Source organism: Nylanderia fulva, unplaced genomic scaffold (assembly GCF_048542155.1).
Source record: "Nylanderia fulva isolate GAGA-0341 unplaced genomic scaffold, ASM4854215v1 Scaffold10, whole genome shotgun sequence".
In the NCBI taxonomy this organism is placed as follows: domain Eukaryota; kingdom Metazoa; phylum Arthropoda; class Insecta; order Hymenoptera; family Formicidae; genus Nylanderia; species Nylanderia fulva.
The window spans coordinates 6,026,177-6,040,943 of NW_028189193.1; the positions used below are offsets into that span (position 1 = coordinate 6,026,177).

At 28.3% G+C, this 14,767-nt stretch overlaps 1 protein-coding gene across 1 annotated transcript; it reads left to right on the top strand.

The window, feature by feature from the left end:
• Positions 1-11,205: 11,205 nt before the first annotated feature.
• LOC114938620 (uncharacterized) lies at positions 11,206-13,146 on the top strand. Its single transcript, XM_029312621.2, has 2 exons — positions 11,206-12,244; positions 12,345-13,146. Exons 1-2 carry the CDS (start codon positions 11,336-11,338, stop codon positions 12,600-12,602), a joined length of 1,167 nt encoding a protein of 388 aa, XP_029168454.1. The 5' UTR covers positions 11,206-11,335; the 3' UTR covers positions 12,603-13,146.
• Positions 13,147-14,767: the final 1,621 nt, after the last annotated feature.

Sequence of the window (14,767 nt, forward strand, 5' to 3'; positions counted from 1 at the left end):
AATCTGATGCAGCCGGTCGTTTCGTGATTTAGATGTTTGGCAGCAAAAGATCTTTACTCACATAACCGTGAGATCAATGAGTCGCGATTACGAGGTGAAACCTCCCTCCTTTCGCGGTATAGTCTCATCTCTATACAATTTTCAATTAGTTATTTTATTAGGATGCACTGAAAAAAAATTAAGTAATTTTGAATAAAATATTTATTTTAATACTGCTTTATTTGAAACAAATCAATATTTTTCACATTTAATTAATATTATTAGTTTGAAATAAATGATTTATTTAGGCAGTGTTGAAATAAATATTTATTCGAAATCAATAAATTTTTTTCAGTGTGAAAATTAATTATTATAAAGTATTTATATCTTTTATAATTTTTACTGGTATTAATTTTATTAGGATGCATTGAAAAAAAATTAAGTAATTTCGAATAAAATATTTATTTTAATACTGCCTTATTTGAAACAAATCAATATTTTTCACATTTAATTAATATTATTAGTTTCAAATAAATTATTTATTTAGGAAGTGTTGAAATAAATATTTATTCGAAATCAATAAATTTTTTATTTCAATCTGCATAATAAATTATTTATTTGAAACAAATATTTTTCACATAAAATTATGTAATTAGTTTCAAATTATGTACTTAATTAGTTTCAAATAAATGATTTATTATAGACAGTATTGAATTTAATATTTATTCGAAATCACTGTGAAAATTCATTATATATAAAATATTTCCATCTTTTTGCAGGCAGACAATTTTATCTGTCATCTCTTTCGCTTACAAGTACAAATCTATCGATCTTTCAAAATACTGTATGTGCTGTAGGAAAAAGTATATAAAGAAAACCGAGAGAAAAGTGTATCTATACATGTGTACAACTTACATCCTTCCCTTCCTGTAACGTCGAGGCCACGCAGGATAGAGAGGGTGGCTCGTAATGGAAGGTTTGATTATAATAGAGGTATCATTCTCCCGTGGGCGATCTTCCTTCGTCTCTCGGATAATTGCAAATGGCGTCCTTTTATGCCCGCGAGGGCGGCTGATCAAAGCCGCGGATAAATAAAAGATAATCATCTAATTATTCCATTCAAACGGCCGGCTGCCGACTCTCGGTGTACGATTGGCTCGGCAGTCATTAAGATCGCGGCGATCGCATTCTCGTTCTCCTATCGCCCGTACCCTTCATTCGCGCGAATCATTGTCGATCGAATTCGCGACGACGATCCGTATTATTGCCAACATTTTGCAACGATTCGTTAGTCGAGCAGAACTTAAACGAGCATTTAGAATCGGCGTAATTTCCATTTTAAATGCAACAGCGCCGAGAAAAATCTATTATCCGAAATATAAATATAATGAACTTTTTTTTAATTATTTTTTATTATTACTATTAATATTTGGAAAAAATTTAAGCGTGTGTCTTTTTCTTTATTCGTTTATTTTTTGTCTAGTCCTTTTACCTATTTTTCAATCTCAATTTTCAATCTAACATCTCCTTCCTTCTTTTGAATCTCTAAGTGGAAAATTATTTATTCCCTTTTTTGAATCTCTAAGTGGAAAATGATTTAGTTATTTTCTTAAGTAGTTACAATGTACAATATTATATTACTGATAAGTAATGGTCCTACATAGGTATAGCATTGTGCAATAAACAGTGAAATTTTACTAATTGTAAGAAGAATTATTTACAATTAATAATAAATATTGATTTTTCAATAAAATCTTATTATTATAATTAGTGAAATATAAGACAGAGGAGCAAAGCGTATTTCCATTGAAAATAAGTGAAAAAACTCACTCTTTAGTGACACCTTGTTATCTTTAATCATTGACACTTTTCACTGATTTAGATAAAGAAAGTATTTTCTACTTAGAGTTTGAGATAACAAAGTAGAAACTCAATTTCTACAATCAAAATTAAATTTCACTAATTAATTATTAGACAAATTATTAAATAAACAAATAATATTTCTATAAGATAAATAAACCTGATTTAATTAATGATTAATCTGCATTAATTATGAAGTTACAAATCATATAAAAATAAATTATTAAATTTTTATAAAATAAATTATTATGTTAATCTTAATTTTTTAAAAATAGCACATTTTAAAGAAATTTACATATATTATAAAAATTTTTCTTTTAACTTAATTATTAAAAATGATAAGGATAACTTCCTTTGAACTTTTTAACAAGAAATTTCGAGTAATTTTTGAAATAATTATTCTTATGTTAGAAATTATATAAAAATAAATTATTCAATTTTTATAATATAAATTAAACTTGTCCAAACTCTTTACAATGTGAGAAAAAATTGAGATTGAAAATAGAAAAAAAATGTTGACTTGACTCAAGGGAGGAAGAGAGAAGACGATTTTTTTTTCTCCGCACATAATTGCTCGATCATATCTGCTATCAAAAAATATTAAAGCTAAATTGTGCATCCTATTGATCAATATACCATGTTGCATTCGAAGCGACAGTCGGGGGATATCAGATCGCCGAGAGATATCTCGGTCCTTCTTCGGAAAGATGACACCGGCACGCGAAAGGATTAGCACCCATCTCTTAAGAACGATGTTGTGCGATACTTCCCGAATTAACATGTAGTGACAGACTTGTCAAATGGGATCTCGAAATAAAATTCATTAGCTTCCAGAAGATAAGCTCCCCTTTTTTTTACAACGCATCCTCGAAGCACATTTTCGATTCGAAATATTTACGAATGCATAAGAGTAGCGAGTTTGACATTTCAAATGTTGCGGTCGCGCGCGCGATAAAAAGTCGCGTTGGTCTACCTGCCAGAGGGATCGCGCATCTATACAGATGCACGAGAAAAAGAGCACAAGATATCTCGGATGAGGGATCTCCAGCGTCGCGATTCAGGGATCTCGAAACGGAGGTGCGACCGAGAAACCGTCAGCCTCCGGAACGTGAGACGGCGTGTCTCCTAGATAAGGATCTGTCAACCCTCGAATGACTGGCCGGCACGCTAATGCCGGACGACAAGATACTTACTACCAGATAAAGTGCTCCGGGGAAGTTCACTCGCCAAGTCATTCCCAAGACGTTCGTTCGTTCCCTCATCGGCGAAAGGAGATCGAGAAATTTCGCGCCATTTTCGTACTTGCTGTCATTACTCAACGAGATGCGCAAAAGGGATGTTCAACCCCGTTTAGAATGTAAAATGCAAAATGCTTCTTAGACACCCGTTTAAAATAGGAAATAATTAAAAAATAAGTATTTTGAAATAAAAATGGGCTTTTCAAATATCATTTATATATAGGTATTTAAATTCTTATTTCTTTATTACATTTTTATAAATTTTCTTTATACGCTTTTTTATAAACTTTCTTTTATAAACTCTTTAAACTTTTAGTAATGATCAGAGATGCGCAATAAAATGGTTTTTTAAAATAAAAATGGTTTTTTTAAATATTATTTATATATATTTAAATTCTTATTTCTTTATTAAATTTTTATAAACTTTTTTTTATAAACTCTTTAAACTTTTATAAATTTTATGTAAACTTTATATATTTTTAATATAAAAAAAAATATATAAATATATTTTAAATTCAAAATACAAAATAGGCATTTTGCATTTTATATTTCCATTTAAAATACATGTATTTCAAAGAATGCACATCCTTAGTAATGACGCTAAAAATTATCGCCGCAGTTTATCGAAAAGGAATACGTTGTGTATCTCCGAGAGGTTTCTATTTTTCTCGCCCGCGGAAGCAGGAGATTTGCGATTTAATGACTCGCAGCGAGCGATTGTATCTCTCTCTTCGGGTAACGATTAGGCGATGTCAGTGTGAGAGAAATCATCTGTCTACTTCGTCTCTAAAATAAATTGCACTCTTGACGATGCGAGAAAATGAGCGACGCCGAGTCAAGATTATTGCAAAATGTGTAATTATGTGAGAATGCAGTTTTATTTCTACAACAATCTTGCAAAATAATTATAAAAATTGAACATTTTGTCATTTAATTTTTTATTTAATCTTGCAAAATACGAAGATGCAAAACAATTAATTAATTAAAAAAAAATATAGATAATAAATTGCAATGTTAAAAAATTTTTTAACACATTTTTTAAAAATTTACATATATTATAAAAATGTTTCTTTTAACATTAAGTATTAAAAACGATAAGGATAATTTCCTTTGAACTTTTTAACAAGAAATTTCGAATAATTTTTGTAATAATTATAATTAGAAGTGATAAAGAAAATTGTGTTAAAAAATAAATTAATATATATTAGATCACGTATATATTTTACAACGAGAGAAAGAGAGAGAGAGTTTCAGAAAAAAGAAATAAAAAAAGATCGGTGCATCTTCCTCGGATGATCGTGAAACCACCTAGAAAAAAAGAAAAAAAGTCAATCCAATCTTCCCTTCCAGAATTCGACTATATCGAGATATAGGTTCAGGTGAGTGACTCCGTATTGTCGTTCAGCAAGATATACGACTCCTGACTTCCTAGAAGCAGTTTATATCCCGAGATGAAGAAAGACAGAAGATCGTTATATTATCCGTTTACCTGAAAGATCCAGTCTCGGAAGTGCGTTCATTTTTTTAGAGTAGGACCCGGGATATTCTTCGACGATGATTTTCGAAGATTTATATTGCTCCGCGGATACGAACCCATACTTTGATAATAAATAATTCATCGGGATATAGGTCGCTTTTGACGTGTGCAAGTAGCTCTTCAGCAATTGATTATAATTGAGGAGACAGTTTTTCTCTTTTTCTCTCTCTTATTTTCGATATAACGAGTATCATAGATTGAATGAGTGACATTCTATAAGCGATAATCAATCTTTATTTCTTCGCGAAGCGCAATAATTCGATCGATCTAAATTGTCAGGGCAATTATTATTATTTGTCGCCCGCATCTCTTGATACTTATCTTATCTTTATGATACAGTTCGTTTTATGTTTCATCTCGAACATTATATTGTGTTTTTCTGCTTACGTAATAAACAAATATAATCTCCATTCTTACGCGAATATAATTTTACGAATAATCTTGAAGCGAAACAATTCTGCTTCTTAATATAATATAAATTTAATATAATATAAATATAATATATAATATAATATATAATATAATATAAATATAATATATATAAATATATTAATATATATATAATAATATATATATATATATATATATATATATATATAATATAATATAATATAATATAATATAATATAAATATAATATAAATTTTATGCTGAAGAATATTATTTTCTAAAAATTTTTTTAAATCGAGTATCCTTAGACTAGTAAAAAATAAAGCTTCAAATTTTATTTCGCATGAAGAAATTTTATTTGTGCTAGTCTGACATTTCCGCGACGCAAACAAATAAGATGTTGCAAATTTGAATAAATAAAGTAATCTTTTGTCAATACTTTTCGGAAATATAATAATTTTGTCGCAAGATTTTTTTATATCTTACAAGATTATAAAAGTGAAAACGGTGAAATTAAAGATTTCTACTTTTCTGTAGTACATATATATGTGATTTTTATTTTCTATACTCCTTTGATTCGTGAAAAAAACACTAACAATAAAAGAGAGTAACTAAATGGGTACGTAATAAATTTTTTCTATTCTTTTTTCAGAAGTAAAATGCCAACTCTTTTTTATAAGGGTTTTTTCACAAGCTTGAAACGCAATTTTGTCTGTATAAGAACAAAGAACAATAAGATACACTTTTTCAATCAATGTCACCATTAATTCATATGTGTCGTTAAATTAAATTTAAAAGTTCTTGGAAAATGCGTTTGACATGTCTCGACAGGCACAGAAAATTGTAAAAAGTTTCACTTTCCCACGTTTGTCACTATTGAAAAGTCATCTAATTTTCCTATACCAATATATTACCGTATGCGAGAAAGAGAAGAAGATAGAGAGACAAAGGAAGAGAAAGAGAAACAAATGACTTTTGTTTGTGCGTTGCCTTAAAATGAACCGTATTTCTAACAATGGTTAGTCATATTAATTTTGTATATTATATACAACAGTATGTTTAATTGTAAATGACGAAGACTAGACGTTAGTTATTGACAATAAATGTCAAACGACATTTATAAACCGTTCGTATCTATACTTTATATAATTTTTCTTTTAAAATTAAAAAAATATTTTTGCTTGAACAATTTTTTTTGTAAGATGACACGATACTGTCAATGTTACCCAATCTTGTATAGATATATCTTATCATGAATTCGAGAAATCGGGTTTGACACTCGCATTATCTGAAAAAGAAGTGATACGAAAAATGCATGAATAAACGAATCTCGTATTTTAATTTTATTTCTGTGAAAGCAAAATATACACGTAAAAATGAAATGCATTAAATAGAGTGAGTTAAAAGATAATTATTTAATATTTAATAAATATTATTAATAGTATCATTATATTATAAATATTATTAATATATATATTTAATATTAAATAATTATTATACAATATAAATATTTAATTTTCTTCCCGCAAGAAAAACAAACTTGATGTATTACATTAAAAAATAATTTCAAAGATCTATATTATATACAAAAATAATTAATAAGTGACAGTTTCTCGTTGAATCAAAATTATCACTGTAAAAATACATTTGTGCGTTCGAAAGATTTTCTGTAAAATACTAGAAGTAGTGAAATAGAATTTGCGATGTAAAATATCGAGCTCTGCTTTTATCGACGTAACTCGATGGCAACATAGCTGGATAAAGTATAAGCGCGGGATAGATTTAATCTAAACCGAGAGAGTGGTATATCCGATATATGAGAGATTGAAATAGTTTTCATGTAACCGCAGTGGGGTGTACTCGCTTTGTCGAATGTTCTATGGTCTCTCGTTCGAGCAAAAGTGATTTTCTATGGCGCGCCATATCGATAACATCACGCTAATGTCATTCACTTGTTCGCCTCCGGAACCGATGCCGATCTTTATAGGGGTTATTATTATTAAGTGGCTCGCAGAGCATTCGCGTTAACGTATGAGCAATTATAGACGGAGAGAAAAAAGAGAGATCGGGACGATTTGACATCCAAAGTGGCACGTGGACGAAAAAATAGAAATACGGTTAATTTATGATTGAAGAATTAAAATTTTGGTATTTAATGGTGCTCAGTTTCTTAAGGAAAACAGGTTTTTATGATACAGGGAAAATAACACGATTTTATCGCAAAAGTTGATTAATAAATATGTATTATAATATAAAAATAGAAATTGGATGTGATATACAATCGAGAAGAAATTGAGTAATCACACATTCTGCAAATGTCATTGACAAAAAAGTTAATTAAATTAATGTAAAAATTGGTAGCAATAAAATAACTTGTCATAATCGTTTTCTCAAAATTATTTTTATAAATAATTTAATTAAACATTTTATAAAAAATGTTTTGCTGCTTTCAAATAAAATGTATAATTTTCGTAAAATAAAGATACATATATACCATTGGTTTTTTATAAGCGTGAAAATTCATAGATTTTAGAAGGCACGATTTTTAGAAAACGCTGTCTTTAAAATTTATTATTTCGTTTTCATTCTTGTATTTTAATTGCTCCAGATATTCGGCCACACAAGTTATTGCAAATGCCTATTATTTTTTGTATACGGATTCTTTTTTATTCAAAAACATGTGAAAGGGAAGGATCCCCTATAAACTGCTAAAATTGCCCTATATATAATGCCCAATAGCAATATACATTAACATTTGTATCAATTAGTCGTGACGTTTCTAGTAAGAATGTTCCGTTATATTCATGTTTAAAAGGACATCCTTTGCGTAATCTGACTCCAATTTTTGAACCGACTGATATTTATTTGTCATATAAATCTTCCAAATCTTTTTATTCAAAGCAGTTCTGACCATGACGATTCTTTGTTGCTTTTGGTCCCTTTCATTCTTAAAAATTTAAAAGGACTATTATTGTATTTTGTATTATTGCATATTATACATATCTCGATTTTTAGTGTAATGAAATGGCGGGATATTTAGAAGCAAGCGCTAAAAGATCAACCGGTTTCGCAAAAACCGGCAGCTTTTTTTCAATTTGTCTAATTTTATTCGCTGCACGACTATAATAGACATCCCGTAGCTTTAACAAATGTGTTTGCGTCGCTTTCTTTACGCTTTTACCGAATCCTAATTTGAGGCATCCCTTTCCGGCGAGATTCCTGAATTGATGATCATTTTTAAAACAGGGTAAATGGGTCTCCGATATTTTATTGTTTATATTAAAAATTTTGTTAATCAATGTTATAAATTGAAAATTAATTATAATTATATATTACTTGCTTATAAGGTTGGTCAATTTCAATTTTTTCAAAATATTATGACGCATATTTTTATGAGCTATTTTTTGTAAATTTCTTGAAGATAAAATTATGTGTGTTACCTTAAATTAAATTTTGATAAGAAATGTTAATTTAAACTCGACGTACAATTGAGAAACAAAACAATCGGATAATATTGTAATTTAAAAGCTAATAACACGAAATTATTCAAATGTAAAAAACGCGTGCATATTTTTTTATGATATAGGTACGTACTTGTATTTCCTTCGCTATGCATTATTTTTTATTTCATTTTTTTTTCTTTCCTGTCGTGAGAAACGACGAGAAATCCGTTAAAATAGCCATTTCATGGATCGCAAAGAGGGTTGTAGTAAAACGTGTTTCTTTTTTTTTTCTTCGAGATTTCAATTCCTTTTTGCTCTTATTTTACGCTCATAAACACTTCTCGGACTGATTTACTATTTAGATCTAGATAATTCTGGAATCGAGCTACTACGTTAATAAAAAATTTACCTTTTCTTAAACTCTTGCGTTTCTCTTTTTGAAAGTATCAGTCTAGCTATTGCAAATTGGAACTGTATTCTAATTATTTATTTATTTAATAAATAATACATTTATTTTTATATTTTTTTATTTTAATTTATTTAATTAATCGGCTTTATTCTATGTTTCTTATTTAAAATTCTTATTTTTATGCGCAATTTACAATGGAATCTCTTCCAATATATGAACTGGTATTAATAATTTATTATTGTTTAGCTTTCCAATTATCACAAGTACTTGATGCATCATACCAATAATTATTTGATTGCGGATTTTTAACAACAGTTTAAAATTTTATAAAAATTTATATAAAAATAATTTATTTTATAAACATTTTGTAAACGATCTATAAATGATAAATATTTGTTTCTTTTATATATAAGAAAAAATTTTAATTTTATTTGTGCAACACAAAGCATAGTATATATTTGTTAAAAAACTCCCTCTTTTAATATAAACAATAATTACATTTTACAAATTTGCAAGAAATATTATATAGTGCTGAAAATGACAAAAGTGAATCGATTGGCAAAGGATAAATCTTGATTGAAAATATACATATATTAACGTTACACTTATATTAAGAATGATGCACTTTCTTCTTTCTCCGTCGCTATCCGTTGTGGGCAATGTCGTTTTTGTGAATGCATCCCAAAACGACGTCGGCACGCACGGAGAAGAATCGCAAACATTCGTAAAATCATCCCTTTACGAGTTCGTCCCGCGCATAATGTCTTAGACGTCTCCATAGCTTGTCGCCGGCGGCGAATGTTTTTTTATTCGCGGTTTTATTTTGCAATACGCGCGCGTGTGTGTGAGAGAGTCGGGAGTCACATTGGCCATATACAGACGAGACATTAGCTCGCTGCAGACTTGTCGATTAAAAAAACGTCAATTGCTCCGATTCAACTCTTTTTAACGATACACAGAGCTCAAATTTTCTTACAAAAATAAGAAAGAAATTTAGTATGCATTGTTGAACTTCAAAATTAATATACATTTATATATTAATTTATTTTAATGTACGTGATTTATGTTACAAATATATTTAATAATTATTATATTATATTATGTTATATTATTACATTAAATTATATTATTATAGTATATTATATTATTTTTATATCATTTAGATACTATATATAATTTATATATTATATATAAATATATATTATATATATAAATATATACATATTTATAAATTAAATATATATTTATAAATATATATTAAATATATATTTAAATATATTATATATATATATATATATATATATCTATATATTAACAAATATTCCCACAAAAATGCAATTTTTTATTGCTGCTGAACAGTTAACAAAATAGTTAATTTAATAATGAGATATATGGATTTCAATCTCAAACGAAATTTAAAAGCTTCAAATATTCCTAAAAAAAAAAAAATATACGTAAAAGCAATTCGGACGTGTGTCTCGCGGAGATGGGGCAGATCGTTATCCTTGGCGAGCCTTCGTTGGGGTTGCGAACGACTTGCCTTGAACCAGGTCGGCCGCAGAATCCGGGAGGATACCCGCAGACGTGGGCACGACGGTAATTCTTTAATTGCTCCGGCTAATTGGCCCCGAGTGGCGCCACGAAACATCGTCGATGACAATTATTTCGCGGAGAATGGATGGCTCGTAAATTGACGGTATTTTTATTTTTCTTTCAATCGAGGCGCCGCTCTCTTTCTCTTTCTCTCTTTCTGTTGTCTCCACTCGCGAGAATTTGGATGAGCGAATTTTGTCCGCAGTAATGAAAAAAAGTTCAGTGGCATTATACGTTCGAATATATTTATGTATGTATTTTTTATGTATTAAACTTATGCATAACTTTACAAAACTCTTTGATGTTTGCATACTACTCTTCAAAATAATATTGTAATTTTTATTCTTTTAATTTAAGATTTAGAATTTTTAATAAAATATTATATATATGTTATATTTTTATTTTTATTACATATATTAATTAAATATATATTACATCCCCTTTATATTTTTATATATATTTTTATTTATAATGTATATACATTGTATATACGCACACTATATATACGTTAGCTAATATAAAATATTTTTAAGTTATAATATCATATATTGTTTTGAATTTATTTACGAAAATAAGAAGATTGATTTATGATATTGAAAATAATATATTATTATCGTATTATGTATAAACATATATACATACGTTCGAACGACTTCTCCTTCAATTATTTATAAAATCATGACTTTGATGTACTGTGTTATATTATTACATGTTCCGAGACGAAATTCTTTGTCAGTTAGGACAGAGAAAGTATACAGGAAACAAACTTTGTCTTGTGCGCGATATCGAACGATTCAAACTCTTTCTTTGTCTTTTCAATTATCAAATCGTTACTGTTCAACATCACAATTTTGTGAATAAGGAGATATTTTTCTCAAATTAAAAAGATGAATAGTTATAAAATTTCCGCACCGGGCACAATCATTTTAACCGGAGAGCACTCGGCGGCGTTTGGTCGAACCTTAATAATAGCCAGCTTAGATTGTCGTACCAAACTCGAATTCTACGAACTGTCTGCAGAAACACGACGCATTGAGATAGAGTTCTTTGATGTTAATCTAGAGACTACTATACCATTACGAATTATTAATAACTTTGTTAGAAGAAGACTTTCAAGTCTACAACAACTTCAATACGTGAAATTCTTAATTACTGCAAACTGTATATGGAGGACTTACGCCCAAAGAAATTCTTTAGAAATATTCTTAATCGTGTTTTATATTGTTATGGCTGAGGAGTTTGGTCCTGTCAGCAATGATGTCCCACCATTTCGCGTGACGGTGTCCACGGAAATACCCATGTGCGCCGGTTTTGGCAGTTCGACATCTTTCACGGTATGTCTTGTAGCGTGCTTTCTTCATTGGCAGTTTCTACGAGGTGTTTATCGTTTTAATAATGAAAATGAGTTTTGTAATAAAATTGTGCGTATTGCTCAAAGAATCGAGGGTTTCATGCAAAACAATGAGTTTGCGACGCCCTATATCGCAGTTTGTGTGTACGGCGGAATATCAAAATGGCGATTAAACAATTATTTGATCGATGATCAGCATACGGTTGTCCACACTTGTCTAGAACCAATGAAAATCCTATTGATCGATTCAAATAATCGCCAGACGAAGCATAGACAAGTAAAAAAAATGATACAACTGAAATCTGAATCTCTTGGTAATTTTTATTTTATATTACGTAAATTAAATTTGTATGCAGAAAAAATGTTTGAATGCTTTGAATTAATAACTTCCGCCACTGGAATAGACAACAAAACTCAACAAGAAAATTGTTATAATGCTTTAAAGGTAACATTTTTGTTTTATACTTAACAGTGTTATTATTATATTTTACATATGTATATAGAGTGTATAACGTTTTCTAATTAACACTTTTCGTGTTTTGCAGAAATACATTTGTGAAACTCAAGAATTATTGACGGAAAATGAATTGTCGAGTGAAGCATTCGATAACATTGCCAGCACTGCAACAAATATGGAATACGCGGCAAAGCTTACAGGTTTTGGACCTAGATATACATATATTTTGCTACCACCGTACCTTAGAGACGATGAAATTGAAACAATTACGACACAGTTTCAAGATCAGAACTTCGTTGTTACACAAACTACCATCAATGGTGAGGGAGTGAGACTTGATGATTGATTTTCTAATAAAATTATCGCGATTATTATTTAAATGATTAAATAATAACAAATAATTAAATATAAAAAGATGTGTCTAGATTATAAACTAAAAATTGAAGAACAATACATATTTTTGTTCAATACATATATTCAGTTACTTAAAAATAACAGTATTTTAATGATATCATATTGAATTGAGAAATCAAAGGTGAAAAATACGTTGAATATTTTTCTGGTAAAAAATATAAAAAATATTATTCTTTATTTCCGATGTTACTTCAAAAATATAAGTTATGTCGCGTTGGGATCATGTGCTATAATAAACATACAGAAGACTTTCGATTTGCAAATTAATTGGTATACAGAAATGCTTCATATTTTACATTATAATGCAAATTGTGAATGAAAAATGAATCGAAAAATTTAGAATTATATTTTTCTGTACTAATGTTGTTCATTAAATGGACACTTATGTATTCATTTATGTGTTGCACGGTTGATAATTATGTGTTACATAATTATATTATCCGACTTATGGATGTATTTTTATGTAAACAATAGAATTGGAGAGTTTTATTTAATAATTTTCTTTTCATTGATCAATCGTAAAAAAATATTTCAAAATTTTTAGATTTTCATTATTTAACAATGTTATATATAATTTATGAACACATTTCTGTGATACCTGTTATTTATTACCACATATTTTATTTTCGAAAGTATGAAGACTAAACTAAGAAAGTTATACACATGTTTAATTAGTAAGGTTAATAAAGAATAATAAAATATTTTTGTATTGTTGAATAATATATTGAAATATTAATTTATTTTCGTAAATTGTTGAAAGACATTTAACGGTTTTTTTTCACTTTTAATTTTATTGTTCAAAATGACATGAATAAAAGGAAAACAGAAATTATAATATAAATAATAAAGTATTTGTCGAATTAATATGTACTATTATTCTATTATTACTTGAAATATAAATAGTAAAATTTTTTGTTTTGCTAATAATGTCTCTATAAATATAATTATATTATTATGACGTATTATTCTATTATTACTTGAAATAATGATACTAAAATTTTCTGTTTTGCTAATAATGTCTCTATAAATATAATTATATTATTATGACGTACAAACTAGTTACGGTAATTATTTCAGTTAAATTTGCACAATAGATATTGTCTGAAAGAAAAGAATATGTGTTTCTATTCTTTTTTTTGTACTTTCAATGTTATACTAAAAACTTATCTATTTTCTACATTTGTATACTCTCGAAACAATGTATCGTTTCTTATTACATTAATTTATAATTATTATGTCGAAATAAACTGTCATCATGCGATCTGTAAAATAATGAAGATTACGCTCTATAATTATCTTTTCTTTCAAATTTATATAATTATATTAATAAATTTAATATGATATATAATAACAGCTCTCAATTAGAACTGCTAAGAACTAATTTTACGTGTATATCTGAATTATATGTATCGCGATCGATGAGAAAGTATATTTTTAATTATAATATCTCTTTTGTTAGAAGCGATGTTGCGCCAAGATCATGCGCTGTAATGAATATACAGAAGTCTTTTTTCGATTTGTAAATTAATTGGTATACGGAATGCTCTATAATTTAAATTATATATTGCAATTTATATGAATAAAAAATAAGTCAAACAAAGTGATAAATATAAGGCCAACTTATCGAGCTGAATATTCGAGATGTTCAGTCAACTACCATCTATTACATGTATAAATTATAAAACTACAGTCATTATATTAAAACTAACGCAAATTACAATCATTCTATAAACGTTTCGACTGCACGCGGTCTTCTTCAGTATAATTATTGAAATATAAATTCTTACAATTCACATAATATCGAAATTTAATTATAGTTATTCAGAATCAAGAGTTTTTGAGCAATTAACGCGTGTTTCAATCCGTCCTGTCCAACAATGTTCGCCTCGATATGATCCCTGATTTTGTTCAGATCTCGGATAGTTTCATCGTTAATATGCGAGAAATTAACCCGTTCCGTAGGCGCTGCGATTAATAAAAAATTACCGATCAACGTATGTCCAAATTATAATATGTATCCCCTACAATTGGTAGTATGCTTACCTATCATCGTTCTTCTTGACAATTTTGCTAATTATTAACAGTTATTAAGGATGA